Source organism: Cervus elaphus, chromosome 4 (assembly GCF_910594005.1).
Source record: "Cervus elaphus chromosome 4, mCerEla1.1, whole genome shotgun sequence".
NCBI lineage: Eukaryota > Metazoa > Chordata > Mammalia > Artiodactyla > Cervidae > Cervus > Cervus elaphus.
The window spans coordinates 26802611-26822574 of NC_057818.1; the positions used below are offsets into that span (position 1 = coordinate 26802611).

The following is a 19964-nucleotide window of genomic DNA, read 5'->3' on the forward strand; positions in this document are numbered from 1 at the left end:
AAATTTCCCTGGGGTGAAGATGGGAAGGTGATCTGGGGACCACAAACCACAGTGAGGTATGGGCAAGCCTCCAGGAAAGGGGCTGAGCTGTGGCCAAGAGGCAGACCCTCCCTCAGGGAGTTGGATCTCTCCTACACTTCACCAGACCTGCATCCCTCCCTTGTTCCCATCTGTCCATCTGTCCATCCATCCTTCCTTCATCTCCCTGGGCTCATCTCTACTTCCACCCCTTTATTCAGCAAAGCCCAGCTCCTCCTTATTCCTTAAATGCACCAAACAGCCACTCACCACAGGGCCTTTGCACGTGCTGTTCCTGCCCCCAGAATGCTCTTGCTCCAGACATCGCAAAGTCTACCTCCCTCATCACATTCAGTCTGTCATGTCATATTCTTAGAGAAAATTAAAACCAACCCTTCCTCCTCCATCCTTCTCTGCCTCCCTTGCTTTATTTTGCTCCATAGCTCTTATCACTGGATATATTTCATATTAATTTCCTAATCCATTTATTATCTGTCTTTCTCAGCTCTAGAAAGGCAGAGGTTTTCTGGCTGTGCTGGATCTTCGTGGCTGCACGTGGGTATTCTCTAGCTGCAGTGAGCAGGGGTTTACTCTCAAGTTGCAGTGCATGGGCTTCTCATTGCAGCAGCTTCTCTTGTTGTGGAGTACAGGTTCTGGGGCAGGGACTTCAGCAGTCATGATACATGGGTTAGTTGCCCCGTGGCATGCGAATCTTCCCGGAGCAGGGATCAAACCCGTTTCTCCTGCACAGGTGGGTGGACTCCCAGCCACTGGACTACCAGGGAATTCTGGGCAGAGGTTTTTATATTTTGTTTGCTGCTGTGTCCCCAGTGCCTAGAACAGTATCTGGTACACTGTAGACCCTCGAGAAGCACTCACTAAATACGTGGCTGAGTCTATCCACCTGCCCATCCTTCTGTCGATCCATCATCCACTGCTTCTCCCCACATTTTCTCCTTCACCCACCAGTCACCCAGAATTTCTCCACACCAGGCCCAGACAAGGAAGGGAATGACTCTGACCCTGGGGGATAGGCCCCAGGCGAGGGGAACCCAGGGGCTGTGGGAGACACTGTGTTTGGGTGGTGGTGGAGGGGGGAGGTGAGGGAGGGCGTCAAGGTGTATTTATGTGGCTCAGTGCCTCACCTCCACAGTGGCTCCTGGAAGAGACTTTGCCAAATGAATCAACAACTGCCTGGATGGCTTCTTGGAAAAAGTGGTGGTTCAGTTCTCAGTACTATGGACACTGGGGTGGGGCAGGGCAGGGAAACAAGCCACCTGGGGAAGTGGGGCCAGGAGAACTGCTGGCCTCAGGCAAAGCCTCCAGGGTGATGCAGGGGCCAGGCAGGTAGCGCTGGGCAGGGGAGGCAGGAGTGGACACGAATGGTCCACAGAGGCCCAGGCCTCTGTGGGGACCTCACGGATGGATGGAGCAGAGCCTGCCTGGACCACTCCCCCACTGTACCCCGGGAAAGCTGGGGCAGATGCCCACAATCCCTCCCATTCTTGCCCCCCATCCTTCTTCTGTGTCAGCTCCCCTTTGTGCCCCACACGAGGCTGAACATTCTGACAGCAGGGACCACACCCCCAGTCCCCATGCCCCAGAGCCCCACCCTCGCCTCCTGTCTCCAGCCAGCTGCAGGCTGTTGGCTTGTTCCTATTGCAGGCAGGTGAGTCTGGGCCCAGGATTCAGGTGGGGTCTGAGCTCAGAGAGGAGGCAGGCAGGAGCTTGCAGAGCTGGTCATTACATACGGTGATGGGGGCAGTGATGCCCACCAGCCCTGGGGAAGGGGGCGCTGAGACTCAGAGACATTCAGGGACCCCTGGAGGGCCACAACCCAGGAGGCCCCGGATAGAGGTGCTGAAAGCCCATTAAGGGCTGAGGTGAGGGCCGGGGAGCCTTCAGCACCCAAGAGTCCAAGTCAGCCCCTGCAGGAAAACCCAGGAATGAGAGAGGGAGGCAGGAGCCGTGGGGCCACCGGAAATGGGAAGAGACACGCACGCGGGCGGAGCCATACCTGGGCCCGCCTGCCCAGACAAGCTCCGGCTGGGTGCCTGGGCGCCCTGGGAGAAGGTGGACGGGAGGAAGTTGCACAGAGTCCGGCCAGGGGCCTGCCCAGACCCGAGGTAAGAAGCGGCTGCTTGGGGCAGAGGGGCTGGGGGAGCATGCCTTCCAGCCCGGCTCACTTGACCTTGGCTGACTCCAGGTCTAGCTTCACGCCTGAAGGCAGGTGTGTGGCCCGACAAGGACTCAGGATTCCAGGCTGACGTGAAAGTCCTGGCGGTCCCAGGGTTGCCCCTCGGGGCTCTGAAGGGGGTTTGGCCGTGCTTGCGTGCTGGTCATCGGGGAAGCTGGCAGGCGCGGTGTGCTCCCTGGGCTCAGCCAGGGAGATTGCGGAAGGTGGGGGGCCAAGGGGAGGCTGCAAACCTCGGTGCTTGGATGGGGAGGCAGGAGGCAGGCACCCAGCACCCAGAGCCTACTTCCACCAGGGATCTCACGGGAAACCGGTTTGGGAGCTGGTTGGCCCAGGTTGTCTGACTTTTCACAAGGCGGGGGAAGGCGGTCTCCCTGGGTGAGACCGGACAGGGTGCAGGCCTGGGGGTGTGCCTGCCCCTCTGGCCAGCACAGGGTCCTTCCCGCCGCTCCCCAGACCCCTCACCTGGCAGCGTGTCCCGTCCCACCTTGGCTGTCAGAGACAGGAGGCGAAAGGCAAAATGTTCCCCAAATGGCCTTGGACCCACCCTGGCCCAGGCCCCTGTGATGAGCCCATAGAGAGTGGCCCAGGACGGGGGAGCCAGCCTGGAGCAAAGGGCTGGTCCCACCAGTGCCTCCTGTGGAAACTATGGCAGCCTGCCATCTCTGGGCTGGTTCCCTATCTACCTCTAGGGAGGTGGCAGGAGCAGAGATCTGAAAACAAAGACGGGAGCAGACGTCTCCAGCCCCACCTCCACCCACACACACCCAGTCTCCTGGCCCCACACTGCAGCCAGACGGAGGTGGGGGGCTGGAGCCGGGAGGGGGCCCGGCGCCCAGCCAGCTCTGCCCCCACGAGCTTGGCTCCCTGGGACGTGTGGGAAGCAGAAGGGGCTCCCCATGTTCCCTCTGTTAATTAGGCCACCCTGCTATTGAGAGTCTGTCATCATCGCCCCATTACGCCTCCTGAACCATCTGCGCCCCAGCACTTATGGGGAGGCCCTGGGGGCGCCCTGGCTGCCAGGGCAGAGGCGCAGGCGGGAAGTGGTTCTTCTGGGAGGTGCTGGGGGCCTCTCCCGGGGTGAGGATGGCCTTTCCGCAAAGTACACCTGCCTCTTTATTTATCAAAAGAGGAGTGACGGTAGCCCCGGGGTCCAGGTAAGGACTCTGAGGCACCCTCTTTATGGCTCCCGGGTGCATCTCCTGCAGCCAACACCTCCCACACAGCTCTGTGTGGGTCTGTGCGTGCACACTCAGTCGTGTCCGACTCTTTGTGACCCCATGGACTCTAGCCCACCAGACTCCTCTCTCCAAGGGTTTTTCTAGACAAGAATACTGGAGTGGGTTGCCATTTCCTACCTCAGGGGATCTTCCTGACCCAGGGAGCCAACCTGTGATTCCTGGGTCTCCAGCACTGGAAACCAGATTCTTTACCACTAGCGCCACCTGGGAAGCCTACGCTGGTGCGTGTGCGTGTGTGTGTGTGCATCTTGCTGGCGGTGTGGCACTGGCTGCATGGGGAGATCAAAGTTGAGAGCCTGAGCCCTGGGGAGCCTGTGGCAGTCAGGCAAGATGACACCTTGTTACCCCACGATGAAGCAAGATCTGCTGTCTTTGCCCACTGCTGTGCCACCTGGCGGGTAGTCGCTCAACCTCTCTGGGCCTGTTTTGCCTCCTGTGACTCAGGAGTGGCAATGCCTCATCCCAAACCAGAGACACCTGGCCCAAGTCTTGGGTGTCTGAGCAGCTGCCACCCAAACCTCCCAGGCAAGGGCTGGGGGTGAGCACTGATCAAAGAAGCACAGCCACCGAGACATCAGTGGCAGCTAGGGTGACTGGCCTGGGTCTCTTGTCCAGGAAGGGAGGCTCCTATGGAGGAGGGAGAAGCCTCTTTCGCTCCTCCTAAAGGGCAAATTTTCCTTGAAAAGAGAGCCTGGAATAGTGAGAGCAACTGTGACTGCGTTCCCTGGAAGCCCTGGCCTCAGACAAGCCCGCGCAGACCCATTTTACACCTGTGAACACTGAGGCTCAGAAGCTCAGATCTGGACAGTTGGATGCCAGGTCCCAGGCTGTGCTGATTGGAGGACTTTGGGAGCAGTGCTGGGAGGAATTTAGGTGGGAGAGGGGCAGTAGGGAGCCTCCTAATCAGCAGGCGAAGAGTTCACTCATTGGAAAAGACCCTGATGATGGGGAAGATTGAAGGAAAATGGAGAAAGTGGTGGCAGAGGATGAGGTGGCTGAATGGTATCACTGGCTCAATGGACACGAATCTGAACAAACTCTGGGAGATAGTGGAGGACAGGGGAGCCTGGCATCCTGCAGTCCGTGGGGTTGCAAAGAATCAGACACGACTTAGGGACTGAACAGCAGCAACCAGCGAGTCTCCCCCAGGCAAGCCTGCCTCAGAGCAGAGCACCAGAGGTCCCCTTGGGAAGAGCAGTTCTCCCAGATGTCAGCCCCGCCAACCCCGGAGGAAGGCTGCACCCAGCTCACCAGCTCCAAAACCCTGGGCTGCAAAGGGGTGCCTGATACGTAAAGACAGCATAGGGTCTCACCTGCGGACCCCAGGCCCCTGGGTGCCCCGCCCTGCACCTACTTCCTGCAGCAAGGGAGGTTCAGGCTGGTGGCCTGGGAGTGGGGTGGTGGAGAGGGCTTGCGGCCCCTGTTTGCTGGGCCTGCCCTTGCCCTGGCTTCAGGGGCTTCTGGAGGCAGGAACGTGGTCAGAATGGCCTTCCAGGCCTGCTCTGGCCGGATCCAGCCTTCCTGCCACATGTACTTGGGGGGCTGGGCTGAGGTCAGACATTCCGTCATGCCCAGGGAGACGGGGTGGCCGCCCTGTCTACCTTCCGTCTTAGGTAGCTGGTCACCCAGGCGTGCCTGCCTCCGGGGAAGGTCAGCAGGGTGGTCCGGGGAGGCCCAGCCAACCTGAACTTTGTCTAAGGCCCTGCATAATGTGTCTAGGCAGGAATAGGGCAACTGTGGGAGATGGCGGGTGGGGGAGAGGGGTGCCGGTATCTGTCTGTTTGTCTGACTGGGGCAGGTCCAAGGACACTTCTTGTTGGCATATGGTCAAGATGCCACTGGAAACAGGAAGAGGGTATTGAAGGAAGACGCCGGCCTTGAAGTTGGATCCTATGTGACCTTGGGCTGGGTGCCCTCCCTCTCTGAGCCTCCATCTCTCCCTTCAGCAAAAGGGGCAAGACTTCCTTGGCAGGACTGTGGGAAAAAACACAAGTCCCTTGCTTGGTACACAGGGAGAGCTCAATAGGGGCACATGGGCTCTGAGTCTGAAGCCTTCAGGGGGCAAGGGGTGGTGAGAGGTCAGTGCTGGGGACACAGCTGTGGACACAGGAGCCCAGCGGCTGGTATCCAGGGAGTGTCTTTTTCCCCAGACCACAAGCCCCAGTGCTTTTGAAACCTGATGAAGGTAAACATGGGTGGGGCACCTGCCTGGTGCCCCAGGAGGAGCCAGTGGGGTTGAGTCTGTCCTTGGCCCTCCAAATAAGGCCTCAGAAAGCCAGCTTGGACCTGGGTGGCCTCTGCCCTTCATTCCACCACTGGAGCTGGCACCAGCCTCTTGCACCCCAAGTCTGGACTTGAATCCCATTAAACTTGTCCCATTGGCTGAAGGTGCCTCTAGCTCTCCTGCGTCTTGGATTTGTCAGGCTCCCTGCTCCTCCTCCGGCTGGGGGATGGGTGGCAGAGGCAGCCCTAAAGCACCGGGCACACAGCTCCCTTTGTGAGGGCGGCTGAGTCACATGGCCTGTGCCAACCCCCTGCGCCCTGGGGTGGCTGTGATGGTGTTATCATGGGACTGTGGCTGCCCCCACGCCTGTGGCCAGGAAGCTTTCCCACGGGAATGAACAGGGAGGTGGCTGGGAGCATCAGCCACCAAGTACGTAGTCTGAGTCAGGATCAGGGTTCGAATCCTGTCTCTCATGCGGATGCGCTGTGAGTCTTTGGGAAAATTCTCTCTCTGAGCCTCAGTCTTCATCTCTGTCAAGTTGGAACAGTCATCACTGTTTGTAGGGGAGACACTGGACATGAAAGGGCTTTGCGAACGTTGGAGTGTGGGCCTGTGGCATTTGCGTTGACTTGATGATAATCATGACATTGGCCAACATTTATCGAGCACCTACTGTGTGCCAGGCATGGTGCTCAGTTATTTTCAAGGACACTCAACTTGCAAGGGGGAGAAGCCTGAACTTGAACAATTCTTGTCCAATAAGAACCCACCCATACACAGTCAGTGGTGACCTTCCTGACAGTGGGCACAGTGCTCCACTGTTGCAAGGCTGCCCAGGCTGAAGGGTTAGCGTCAGGAAAGGGTGAGGCCTCCAGGCAGAAGCCCTGCTGTACACCCTCCTACTTGCCCAAGCCTCTGCCACTGTGACCACCATGAATGTCCCATCCCCCCACCTGTACTGGGGACCACACATCCTCCCACCACCCTGACAGCCCCACCTCTGTCTCCTGGGCAGGCTTCTCTGAACGGCAAAGCCCTTGCAAATATATCAGAGTTCACGTTTGTGCCAGGCTGGGCCAGGAGCTTGATGTGTGTGGCCTCATTTATTACTATTGATGGTGCTTTTACTATCTGCACAGATGGTGGATGGCTAGAGAGATGCTGCCTGGGTCCCTAGGCTGCCAGAGCTGGAAGCAGAAGCCCGTTGGTCTGAGCCCAGAGTCTGAGTCCAGCCTCTCGGCAGTAGCATTACCACCTCTCCTCCGTCCCTTCAAGTGAAGCCCTTTTCTGCAACTTTCTGCACTCTCCACCCCATCTCTGGCCACTATCACCAGCTAGTAATGTTCATGACCTTCCCTGGCCCTGGGAGACTCCAGCATTCAACCCTGAACCCTAGCTATGTGTTTTCAGTGACCTTTTGGAAGGTTCCCCCACTATATCACAAGGATACCCCCATTCTGCTGTGCCCATAGGCAGCCTCTTCCCTGTCACCCAGATCTGCAGTCCGTCCCATGCCCCCTGCATTTCAGGGCAGTCTACAACACCATATCCCCTCTCACATGTGGAGTGGGGGTCCCAGCCTCTGCTTCTCATTTCTCGGACCAAAGTCTCTAGCCTCCCCTAGCCTCCCACCTGCTTCCATCTCTAAAGCCCCAGCGGGGCTCTGGCCTCCCTTCCATATCCCATCCCCTCACTGCTGGTGCAGCTCCTAGAGCAGACCAAGGTTTCTCCTGCTTGAATAAATGCTGGAACTACCTGGGATTTTGTTTAAATACATATTCTGATTCGGCAGATCTGGGGCACACCTGAGATGCTGGATTTCTAACGTCTTCTCTGGTTATGCTATAGGTCTATGGACCGCCTTTTGAGTGCTGGTGACAAGAAATTCCTTCCCTGGCTTCTCAGCACCTTTGATGAAACCCCTTCAGAAGCAAACTCCCTGCTTTCAGAATCTTCCAGAACTTGCCCTCACCCACTAATTAGATCCTACTTCTTTCCAAGGATGCCTCCCATGTCCCGCTTCTCCCCTCTCTGTAGATGCTGTCCCCTCTGCCCAGAAAGTCCTTCCTGATGGTCTCTGTTCATTGAAATGGATTCTTGGAGAGCCAGCTGGTCTCAAGGGCCGACAACCCTGGTTTAAACTCTGGCTGTGACCCTCACTTTCTCTGAGCCTTGTGCCTCTTCACTGGCGCAGGATAACAACTGTCCTGAGACACAAGGGAGATGATGAATGTGATGAACCTAGCAGGAGCCTGGTGCCTGGCAGGTGCTTGGTTGGAGCCCATGGGTCTGGAGACCTAGACACAGACCATTTGTGTCTCTGAAATACCAGCACGACCAGCCCACAGGGTGGAGGATACAACAAGAACTCAGATAGAGCTGAGCATTTTACACAGAGCCTATGGACACAGCCTTGGTAATTAGTCCCGATAGTAGTACTAATAAGAGGTAGCATGCGTGCTAAGTCGCCTTAGTCGTGTCTGACTCTTTGCGACCCTATAGACTGTAGCCCACCAGGTTCCTCTGTCCATAGGGATTTTCCAGACAAGAATACAGGAGTGGGCTGCTGTTTCCTCCTCCAGGGGATCTTCCCTACCCAGGGATTGAACCTGTGTCTGTTGTGTCTCCTGCATTGGCAGGCAGGTTCTTTCCTGCTAGCGCCACTTGGGAAGCCCAGTAAGAGGTAGTGCTGTGATTAATAATAATTTATTTGGTTTCTCTTCTCCGACTCCCAGAGCCTCCTGGGGCTCTGTGGCTGATAACTGACTCCCCAGTGTTGCTACAATGTGAGCCAGGCTTGTCCCCCAACCCCTGGAGCCTGGCACAGTACCCAGCACATAGTAGGTCTCTGAGCAGGAGAGAGCAGGCAGAGCCCTGGTGAGCAGACCCTGCCCGTCCAGGCCACCGTCTAGGGCCTTTCCTATGTGGCCAGGGTGGCAGTTAGCTCCAGGCTTCTGCGTCTCTTGCCTGGACATCCAGCTCAGCAAGTCCCGGCCAACTGCAGTGGCGCCGCTGACCCTTCATCTGTGCCCTGCTAGCCAGCACCCTCTGTGGCGTGTGTGTGTGTGTGTGTGTGTGTGTGTGTGTGTGTGTGTGTGTGTGTGTGTGTGTGTGTGTGCGCGTGTGTGCGTGTGTGTGTGTGTGTGTGTGTGTGTGTGTGTGTGTGTGTGTGTGTGTGTGTGTGTGTGTGTGGTTGCTGGCTGGCTGGCCTGGATCCCAGAGAGCAGCTGAGGCTGCTCCAGTGACCATCTGGCCTGGCCCTGAAGGACAGACCTTGGGGGAACTGAACCTTAGCAGTGATGATTTGCCCAAAGACATGAATTTAAGGAATCCTTGATCCTTTTCCTGGGTCCTTGCCTCCCTGTTGTTTTTCTGATGAGGAAGAACATCTTCACCCCTTGTTTCTTGGTCTCCAATGTGGACCGGCCCCTCCTGCCCTGGCCATGAGGCAGTGCTCACTGCAGCCCTGGCAGGGAGCAGCTGACTGGATGTAGACCCAGTGCCCACCTCTCCCGGGCAGGGGCACAGCCTGATCAGCGGTCTGATCGCTTGGAGAGCACAGTGCTGCTTTCCAGAAGCTCAGGCCCGGGGGCTTCCTTGTACCCCGCTATGTAGCTTTATTGCCCTTCCTCTTCCCTGCAGCTTGATTTATACAAGCAGGTGAGGGACGGACTTCACCAGCAGCAGCCCCTGGCCTCCTGGGCTGCCTGAAAAGCTTCCATTCATGCTGCAGCAGGTGACTTTTCCAGGCCCTTCTGCAGATCCCTGCGAGAGAGAAGGGACCTTAGGGCCCTGGGCATCCGTGGTATCCAGGGTTCGCTCCAGAGGCCTGGGGAGTCTATGTTCGTGAGCAGTTAGGACAGCTGGCTGTGGAGCCAGACTATCTGGGGTCCTGTCCCACCTCTGCCACTTCCCAGCTGTGTGATCTTGTGCAAGTTAATTCCCTTCTCTGGGCTACCTAGCTCTTCCTTCTGATTCAGCATATTCATGGCGAATACTGACTGAGGGCTCGTCAAGTGTCAGGCGCTGGTCTGAGCAACGAGTTTTCCCATGGTGCCATGGCTATGGCGCCAGGGAAGAGTCTGGAATGTAGTAAATGGTCAGTACATATAATTCTTATTATTAATTATTATTATTACTGTTGTTATTGTTGCTGTCATCACTTGCCCTCATTAGGCTATGAAATCCTTCCAGCATCTGTGACTTGGAAATCATCGGTTCACATTGGAGCGATGAGGGAAGATGAGGGATTCCCTGCCCTCCACAGTGGGGGAGCATGGGCCGTCTGAAGTTTCCTGACTCCCAGGGTGGCCGTGAAGGTTAACCGTGAGAGGAAACTGCTGACAGAGGCCAGTGGCCAGAAAGGGAAAGGGGGCATCAGCGCATTTCCAAATTTCTCTCTCTGAGCTTTGGGAGCCACCAGGAAGGGTTCCTCCCCTGGGCCTCAGTTTCCCCCTTTGACCCAGCAGACAAACTGGAAGGCCATTTCAAGAAGCCCTTGGGGTCTCAGAGTCCAGGACGCGAGTCTGCTGAATGTTGTGAGTGCTTGGGGAGCATGAGGTGGTTCCCTCTGCTGGGAGGACGAACTGAGGCTCAGGGAAGAGTCAAGGTCAAGTGGCCAGTTGTGTGTGGCCTGGCTGGCCGCATGCCAGGCGGCTTGACCACCCCCCACCCCACCCCACCCCACCCCTTCCCCGGAGTCCCTTCCGCTCTGCTGGTCAGCACCAGCTCACCGGCTCCTGCCTGCTGCCAAGAAGGCCGGCCTTTCTTTCAGGAAGGGGCAGTTGTTGCCGGGCCCTGGGTGGAGGGGGCGGCATCGGGGCAGACTGTTGCCATAGTAACCCTGGCCTCTCTGCGGGAACTTGGGGAGAACAGCCTTGGGGAAGTAACAGATGGAGGGCGAGGAGGCAGTTATCTCTGACCAGCATCCGTCCACGAAGCCTGGCACCTGGATGGGGGGCGGGGGGCGAGGTGAGGCCGAGGTGCCCCCTTGCCCAGCGCTGAGTCACGGGCATCCTCCAATGTCCCCGCCTCGGTGCTCTCGGCCCTGCCCCCTCCCGGCCTCCCTCTGAGAAATCCGTGTGACTCACGTATGGTCCCGTCATCCCCGGCCGAGCTTGGAGGAGGGAGGAGCCCAGCTGGGGCAGGAGGGGGGTGTCCCCCGCCACCCCCCACAAACACACCGCGGCGCCTCCCCCCGGCTGCACACTGGCTGCCTGCCTTGCCCTGCCTCAGGAGAGGGAGTCTCCACGCGCACCAGCTCCCGCGGCCACTGCGGGACCACGGCTGGCAGGTTCAGCCTCAGAGGTGGATCTTGAAAGGTTGTTCCGCTGCCTGGCCCCACGCGGGACCTTCTCCTGCTCATCACCAGGTACCGGATCAAGGGCTCACGGCAGGAGGGAGGCGGGACGGGGGTGTGTGCGGCTGAGGGTGGGGTGGCGGTGGAGCGGGGCTCTAGCCCACACATGAGCAGGGCTGTGCCGGGCTAGAGAGTTGCGGGTAGATGGACAGCCAGACGCCGCGGAAGGGGGTGGAGCCGGAGAGGGTGGAACCTCTCAGAGCCATTTGTTAGCGGGGGAAACTGAGGCTGGGAATGGTAGGGTCCCTGAGTCCGGCAAGCCTGGGGCTGCTCCGTGGACGGGAAGGTACTGTTGTCTCCTGCCCCCACCGTTCAGATGGGAGAAGCAAGGTTGTGAGAGATGACAGAACAAGTCTGGGGAGGGAGAGCCAGCCTCTGGCCGCGGGGAGGAGAGGATAGTGCAAGGCGTCTGGGCACGGGCCCTTGAGGGGTAGCCTGGCCTGCAGCTGCCCTGGGTCTGCGTCCGGGGACCCCCCGCCGCCCACGGAGCCAGGGGTGCCGTGGCTCTTCATGGCCCAGGCCCTGCTTTGGGAGGAGATGAACCGGGCAGGGGGGTCTGAACACGGGGGACCCAGGATGAGACAGAACATCCTGGGAACCAGCGGCCGACGATGGGGAAGTGCTCCCCGCTTGCTAACCGCCAGGCCCCAGGCCCCCATCTGCTAAGAGCTGATAGGGCCTCCCCACCTGGGGGACGGCTGGTTCCTCTCCCCACCTCCTTCCCAACCGGCCTCCTTCCTGTGGTGCCATTTCACGGGAGTTGGGGTCTCCCATGGCCCCCACAGAGGTGGCTGGTGCTCATTTTACTGAGGAGGGTTGGGGGGGCATGAGTTGAGGCAGGGGACCCCTTACCACGCCGCCACCACTACCATCCTGCTTGGAGCAGCTCTGGCCTGGGCGAAGTGGGGTGGGGAAGAATAGCCTGTGTGGCTGTAGAGGGCCCGAGAAGTTAATTATATAAATAATAATTGAGTGCCTACTGTGTGCCTGGTGCTGTTCTAGGAGTGAGGACTCATTTGAATGAGACAAATGGGGTGTGGGCGGTCCAGAGCCAAGCCCCTGCCCTACCCGCCCCACGCCACCCCCAGTGGGGATACGCTGAGGGCAGAGTGTTGATTCCTCAGGATTGAGTGGGGGAGAAGGGTCTGGAGTCAGTGAGAACCATCAGGGGTTGAGTTGGTCCCCCAGATCCCAGGACAGGTGTCCCGCGGGGTCTTCCCTGCCAATGACCAGGGCAGGACTAGTTCTTGGGACCAGACCTGAGCCCTTTTGCTGCGGGGACCCCAGGGGCCTGAGATGCACCGCCACCTTGGTCTTAGCATCACCGCGGCCACCTTGCCTTGCCTCTCTCTCTCTGGGCACAGTGGCCCTGCTGATAAGTGGAAGTGTGTGTTGGGGTGGCGGGTAGTAGCTGCCCTGCCCATCCTGGACTTGGCTCCGAGAGGGTCAGGTTGTGAAGGACACCACTCTGGGCGGGCGTGGCTCTGAGGGAGGCAGAGGCTCTGCTAGAGAGCCTGCTCTGTTGTTGCCAGCCTCGGTGTTTCCCTGGGCCACTGGGCAGGACACCCTCAACTTGTCAGGGACACAAACAAACAAGACAATTAGGATCCAAGGCTGAGAAAGGAGATAAACTTGCTGACGGAGGAGGAGAGAATTTCCTGACCTGGGAGAATGGGAGGCTCCGCAGAGGGCATAGAGGCTGGCCTTGGAGGCTGGTGGGGAGAGGGGGAGGGCTGATGGGGTGGCGGGGGTGGCATTCCTGGCTGAGAAACTGCAGTGGGAAAAGGTTTGGGAATGATGACAACTGGGGGGGACTGGGGCAGGCGATGGTACTGGAGAGCTGGCATGTGTCATTTTGGTAGCCAGTCCAGCAGGTTGCAATCTGCTCACAGGGGAAGGGAGCTGCCACCCAAGCTGGATGAGGAGGGCAGGATCGTTAAGGGGGGAGGGGAGGGTCTGGCTACCCCAGGCCCAAGGCTCCTGCTTGGAGGGAGCAGCTTCATGGCTGAGGGGACAGAGGGGGATGGTGGTCGCCCAGTCCAGGAGAAGGACAGGTAAAAGAGGTGGCAGAGCTGTGGCCAGGTCCGTGTGCAGTGGGGGGTGGGCTTCCTAGCAAGGTCCAACATGACAGATGCATGATGGGCAGGGCAGAATCTGCCATGAAGGAGGCCACGTACGTGGACGGTGCTCTGGTTGAGTCCAGCCCCAGGTCACTTCATCCTCAGCAAGACCATGGTGGGTGGCGGGGGCTGGAGTGAAGAGTCAGGGGCAGGGCTGCTGGGGGGTGGGAGAAATGTGACCACACAGCCCCAAATCTCACTGCTGCCGCCCCACCTAGAGCCAGAGCAGGTTCAGCACCCCCAAGCCTGATCCTGGGGCAGCTCTGTGACTCTGTGTTCTGACTCACAGCAGCTGGGGCATCACGTGAGCAAACCCAGCAGCTGGGGGGACCGGGACCCCAGGGATCAGGCAGATGGCAAGTGGGGGTAGGGCAGGGCTGGTACCGAGGGGCCTCTCGAGTGGGGTGGGGTCCTGGCTGGGCCCCAGCCTCCCCAGGCTTGCCCTCTGCCAGTCTGATTCTCTCACCCATCAGGAGTTTCTTGGGGCCCCTGGGGAGCCCTGCAGATTTGGGGGTCAGGTTGGAGCTGCTGGAGGAAGGAGCACAAGATACACATTTTCTGACCCCTGCTGGGTGCCTGCTCTGGCACAGGTGGGCTGAGATATCCACACCCCCTGCAGGCCCCTCAAGCCCCAAACTCTCTCTGGTTCCCTGGGGGCTTAGCTGGACTAGAATGGTCCTGGATCCTCGCTGCCCTCAGATTCTGCTAGGCCCTAGGTTCAGCGTTTTGAAGACACCTTTATTCCTACTCTACGAGCTCCTGGTGTGCCCATTTTAGAGAGGAGAGCACTGAGGCACAGGAGACTCCTCCAGGGCTGACCTCTTATCTTGGGGGCTCCAGAGTCTGGGTTCTTGTCCACGGTACTCTTCTGCCCCTCTCCGTGGGAAGGGGACTCCTTAGCCAGGCCGGACTCCCTGCTGGGGGCCAGAGGACATGTGCCCTTGTCCTAAACCCCATCCTTGCCACTGTTAAGCCCATGTGCTTTTAGGGCAACAGAACCCATGGAGAAGGCAAGGCCACTTATCTGGGGAAAGCTTTGTTCCTTTCGGGTTGTGTGAACTTGGGTGTCTGCGCCTCATTTTCCTTATCTGGAAAAGGTAGATAAAACATAACAGTATCTACTTCAGGGGCTGTTTTGAGCCTGAAGGACTAATGCAGTGAAGTGCTGACCCCAGCGCTTGTCCCACATGTTGGCCTTTATTATTATGGTATTCCCCTTGGGCAGATGGGTGCACAGAGGCCCAGAGATACATGTAATAGCTTGAGGGGGAACATCTTCATGCCTCCCAGCCCGCAAGAGACCGAGAGCTACCTGGGCATCAGCAGGAACCCACCCCCACCCCAGCACCATAGCCTGACTTGTGTTTTGGTGGGGAGGCCAGGGTGGTGGGAGTTGGGCTCTTGGGCTGGCGCTGGCTCAGGCAGTTTGTGGCGCACTTGGCAGTTCCAGGCAGGCTGAGATAAAAGCTGAGCCCTGGAGGAGCTGGCAGGTCTTCCGGGCACCAGTGGACAGGCTTCTGCATTAGAGAGAGATGGCCTGGGGGTGGGGGCCTCTCTGTCCGAGAGCCAGCCCAGCTCTGGCCCCCTGAAAGGCTGGTGGTTAGACAGCTGATGGCTGCAGCCTGGCTCCCGGGGCTCAGGGCCACTCACGCTGCCTCCAAGATGAGCAGCAGTGAGAGATCAGGGCCACCTCTGACTCCCTCCAGTCCCCGGGTCTCTGCCTTCCTCCTCCCAGAAGCCCTGCCCTTAGCTCTCTGGGCCCACGGGTGAGCGCAGAGGACTTTCGGGCTCGTATCCTGCTGCCTAAGGTCACAACCTCCCCAGACCTCAGTGTTCGCACCTGTGCATGGAGGTGACACCACCACCCCCGCAGGGTTGTTGCTAGAATTTGGGGGAGATGGCTGCAAAGCATGTACTCGGCACAGTGGGCAGCTTTGATGGGTCTTCCCTAAACCTCTGCTCAAAGTTTGGGCTTCAGGTTCGGTCACACGGTAGTTCAGTTAGAACTGAGTTCACATCCTCGAAAAGTGACCTTGACCAGGTGGCTTAATTTCTCTAAGCCTCGTTCCTTAGGCTGTCAAACGGGAAGAGGGATACCTGAATCCCTAATTGAGACCCTGTGGGAATCATCTGAATCAGCCCCAGGCTGTACGGGCCCTTGAACAGTAGACCCCCATTCCCAGCTGTCCTGGACCTTTGCTTCCCCATCGCCCAGCTCAGCTGTCCCCCTGGGGGAGGCAGCACAAGATGGGTGGCTCTAGGGTTGCCCCGTTCTGGGCCAGCTGTGTGAACTTGGACAGGTGTATTAGCCTCTCTGTGCCTATTTTTGTCATCTTCAAAATGAGGCTAGTAATGGCACCTTGGGGCTCCTGGTGACTCAGTGGTAAAGAATGCACCTGCCAATGCAGGAGATGCAGGTTCGATCCCTGAGTTGGAAAGATCCCCTGGAGAAGGGCATGGCAACCCACTGCAGTATTCTTGCCTGGGAAATCCCATGGATGGAGGAGCCTGGTGGGCTATAGTCCATAGGGTTGTGAAAGAGTCAGACACCACTTAATGATTCAACAACAATAAATAACAGCAATAGCACCTTGAGAGGGTTAAGTGAGCCAAGAAATCTCAAACACTGGGTATAGAGCCTGGCACACCATGAGCGATGTCATCAAAACTCTTCTGGGCCATCACCAAGCCCTTCTCTGAGGGAGCAGCAGTGAGCTTATTGCAAACATTAGCCCTGTCTTCCCGTGAGTCACTGGGAAAGGGCCCAGGCCCCAGAGAGCCACCCCCGCCCCAGACACCCTCATCCAATGGCCTCTTGATCTGCTGGCCTGAGGAGCTGTCCGAGAATGAGGGTCCCTCCTGCCCCTGGAGACCCAAGGCCTGCCTGACTTGACCACTGTCCCAGACTTGCAGGGGAGACCTGGGTTTGAGCTGGGCTGATCTCCTGGGGTAGCTGAGTCCCCTTGGCCCCTGGGCAGTGAGGGCGGAGGTCACTGGCTGAGTCTGGCCCTCAGGGCTGTGGCTCTGTGGCTGGCATCCTGGTTTCTGACCCTGTGGCGGGGGCACAACTGCCAAGACCCACCTGCCTTAATGGTGACAAGTGTGAGGGGTGAACCCCAGGGGGCGGCTGAGTCATGCTTGGCCTGGCGCCCTCTGCCCACTGCTCCCCTGCTTTGTCACCAGTTGAGTGTGTGTCAACCCCCCTGGGCGACTCCTAACCAACCCCCACCCCTGGTGCGTACAGCTCCACCACCTACAAAGACCTTCATTCAGTCGTGGGTGCAGTTGCCCTTGGAGTTTTGAATCTGTACATTTCACAGATGAGGAAGCAGGCCAAGGTCCCCTGGCTGGTCAGAAGTAGTCTCCTGATTCCGAACCTGGATCTTTGCCCGTGGCCCTGCAGACAATGTTCCCAACTGAGGTAGTGAGTTCCCCGCCCCAGCTGGTATTTAAGTCTGACAGGGAAGTTGTAGGGGGACCTCAGGTACCATGTGGGGTTCTTCATGGCTCTTTCCCGTTGTGAGCTTTTCCGACTCTGCCCATTCTGGCATCAGGCGATGTTGGTGGGCAAGTGGCGCCTCCATATAAAAGCCCCCTCCATAGTCTTGCCAGTACACCCACCATTAGAACCATCCATTACATCTTCAGAGGCTCCTCAGTTCAGTTCAGTTCAGTTGCTCAGTCATGTCCAACTCTTTGAGACCCCATGGACTGCAGTATGCCAGGCTTCCCTCCCTGTCCATCACCAACTCCTGGAGCTTAGTCAAACTCATGTCCATTGAGTTGGTGATGCCATCCAACCATCTCATCCTTTGTCATCCCCTTCTCCTGCCTTCAATCATTCCCAGCATCAGGGTCTTTTCAAATGAGTCAAATCTTCGCATCAGGTGGCCAAAGTATTGGAGTTTCAGCATCAGTCCTTTCAATGAATATTCAAGACTGATCTCCTTTAGGATGGACTGGTTTGATATCCTTGCAGTCCAAGGGACTCTCAAGAGTCTTCCCTACCACCACAGTTCAAAAGCATCAATTCTTCAGCATGTTAACAGCTCAGTGAGCTGGATGGGAGGCACAGAGGGCAAGAGGGCCTCAGGGGACAGGATGGGCGTGAGGAAGGAAGGGCTGATGGAGGAGTTGGGAAGGGTGGACACCCGCCTCCTAAATTGTCAGGTACCCCTTGCTCTCCCTCATCCAGCAGACCTGCACCTGGTAGGTGTGTGCCTGGCCTCGTGGCACTCCCCCACCCCCACCCCTGCATGTGACATCACCCGGTGAGAGCTGTGGGCAGTGGGCAAGGCCGGAAGGAATCCTCGTGCAGTTTCCTCAAAGCTGTACTTATCCTTCGTCCACGCCTGCCTGGGGCTCTGCCACCTAGGTACACACCCCAGACCAAATGAGCAGAGTCTATTATTTGGCTCCTTGGCTAGAAGCCCAGAGGAGTCCCAGTACCAGGGCCGGGTCTGGGGGCAGTGCACATTGCCATTTGTGGTGGAAAGGACAGCCAGTGTCTCCCCAAGGAGACCCTGCAGCGGGTGTCAGTGCACCTGGGAGTCTGGCCCCTCCCCCGCCCCCCAGGTTTAGGGAACCAGAGTTGGGAGCTGCAGTAACTAATGACCTGGAAGGATGGGAGTGCTTGCAAACCCCATGAGCCTATGGGTGAGGGTCTGGCTTCCGGCCTGGAATGCTTTGGACCCATTGTGCAGCCTCTTGGGCCCCACGTCCACTTCCCTGGAGTGGATGGCAACTCCTCTCCATGTCCTGGAGATTCCAGGGCTGGGGGTGGGACAGTGGGGGCATCACAGGTGAAGAAGTGCATAGAACTACCTGTGGGTTCAGTTTTAGCAGCCATGTGACCCCAGGAAAGAAGCTTCTCCTCTCTGAGCCTCAGTTTTCCCGGTTGTAAAATGGGCTTAATAATACCTACTCCTCTCAGGGCATCTGTGTATGTTGCGGAAGGTCAGGTGCACATTGTGTGGTTCATGCTCCCTCATGGTTCCTGTCTCTGCCCCAGCTCCATCACGAGTCTGCCGGCTGATCCTGGAGATACACCTGCTTCCAGGTACCTAGACCCCAGGATCCTCCCCAGCCACGGGCATATACCATTTCCCCTGCTTGCTTCACTTTGGGGAGCCCACGGGGAGTCCAGATGGGAGATCTGGCATTTGCAGCAGCGGGTGCATGACCTACCTTCATTGATAAATCCCATGTCTGGGCTCCCTCTATCCCGGGGCCATGGGAACAGGTGGTGGAAGGTGTGGCAGTGTTTACTTTGTCTCCATGTAGAGGGAAAACTCAAATTTTGATCACAGTTCAGACAGGATCTCAAACATCAAATAATCTGGCACCTGGGAAAGTATGTCTGTGGTCCCACTCGTCTAGGAAAGCCTTGGGCTTCCAGGCTTGTGCACTGCAGTTCAGTTCAGTTCAGTTGCTCAGTCGTGTCTGACTCTTTGTGATCCCATGGACTGCAGCACGCCAGGCCTCCCTGTCCATCACCAACTCCTGGAGTTTACTCAAACTCATGTCCATTGAGTCAGTGATGCCATCCAACCGTCTCATCCTCTGTCATCCCCTTCTCCTCCCATCTTCAATCTTTCCCAGCATCAGGGTCTTTTCAAATGAGTCAGTTCTTCACATCAGATGGCCAAAGTATTGGAGTTTCAGCTTTAACATCAGTCCTTCTAATGAACACTCAGGACTTATCTCCTTTAGGATAGACTGGTTGGATCTCCTTGCAGTCCAAGGGACTCTCAAGAGTCTTCTCCAACAGTTCAAAAGCATCAATTATTCGGCGCTCAGCTTGCTTTATAGTCCAACTCTCACATCCATACATGGCTATTGGAAAAACCATAGCCTTGACTAGACGGATCTTTGTTGGCAAAGTAATGTCTCTGCTTTTTAATATGTTGTCTAGGTTGGTCATAACTTTCCTTCCAAGGAGTAAGCGTCTTTTAATTTCATGGCTGCAGTCACCATCTGCAGTGATTTTGGAGCCCAAAAAAATAAAGTCTGCCACTGCCATTGTGCACTACAGGACTTCTTAAAAGCCTTCATCAGGTGGCTCTGGATGGGAGGTGAAGTTTCAGGTCCTGTCCTGGCTCGCAGGCTATGCACAGTCTTGGAAGCCTCTCTCTGGCCAAGCACCTGGCAGCAGTGTGTATGCCCCTAACTCAGATAGAAACCGGGGAGCGGAGGCGGCTCAGTGCTGGAATCCCCCGCCCTAAGCATCAGGATCTGGCTCCTATTGGAAACAGGCTCGGAGCCAGCCTGGCCTGGTCAGAGTCCCAGCTCTGTCTCATTCACTCATCCATTTATTAACTAGCTGTCATTGAGCATCTACTGCAGACCAAGCTCTGCAGCACTAGGTACTAGAGATACAAGTGATGAGCAAGATAGACAAGAAAGAGCAAACACAGAGAAATGGACAACAAGCAAATCACAGGGTCATCTCAGACAATGTTAAGTGCTTTCAAGCTTATTACATGAGGTGCCATGGGAGAGGAGATGAATGGGGAGGTTAGTTTTGGTTGGGTGGACATGGAAGGCTTTTTAGGAGAGGGGAGACTTGGATTAAGACTTGAGAAGGGGGACTTCCTGATAGTCCAGTGGCTAAGACTCCATGCTCCCAATGCAGGGGGCCTGGGTTCAATCCCTGGCTGGGGAACTAGATCTCATAAGCTGCACCTAAGAGTTTGCATGCCACAGCTAAAGATCCCACATGCCGCAGCTAAGACTGGGCACAGTTAAATAAATAAGTATTAAAAGAAAAATGAAGAAAAAAGTCTTGAGATGGAACCAGTCAGGGAAG

The 19964-nt window shown here is 57.2% G+C and overlaps 1 protein-coding gene across 4 annotated transcripts in view; it reads left to right on the plus strand.

The window, feature by feature from the left end:
- The first annotated feature begins 2008 nt into the window (after positions 1–2008).
- The window catches only part of ADGRG1 (adhesion G protein-coupled receptor G1), a 44748-nt gene continuing 26792 nt past the window's right edge, over positions 2009–19964 (plus strand). The window contains exon 1 of one of the 4 annotated variants that reach the window (XM_043898578.1): positions 2009–2144. Coding sequence is in view for 1 of the 4 variants with exons in the window: in XM_043898577.1 (XP_043754512.1) it covers positions 10770–11048 (279 nt within the window). In the remaining 3 variants the exon portion in view is untranslated. Of the gene's footprint in view, positions 2145–10530; positions 11049–11282; positions 11323–19964 lie in introns of those variants that run through there. The other 3 variants (XM_043898577.1, XM_043898580.1, XM_043898581.1) reach the window with 3 other exon arrangements.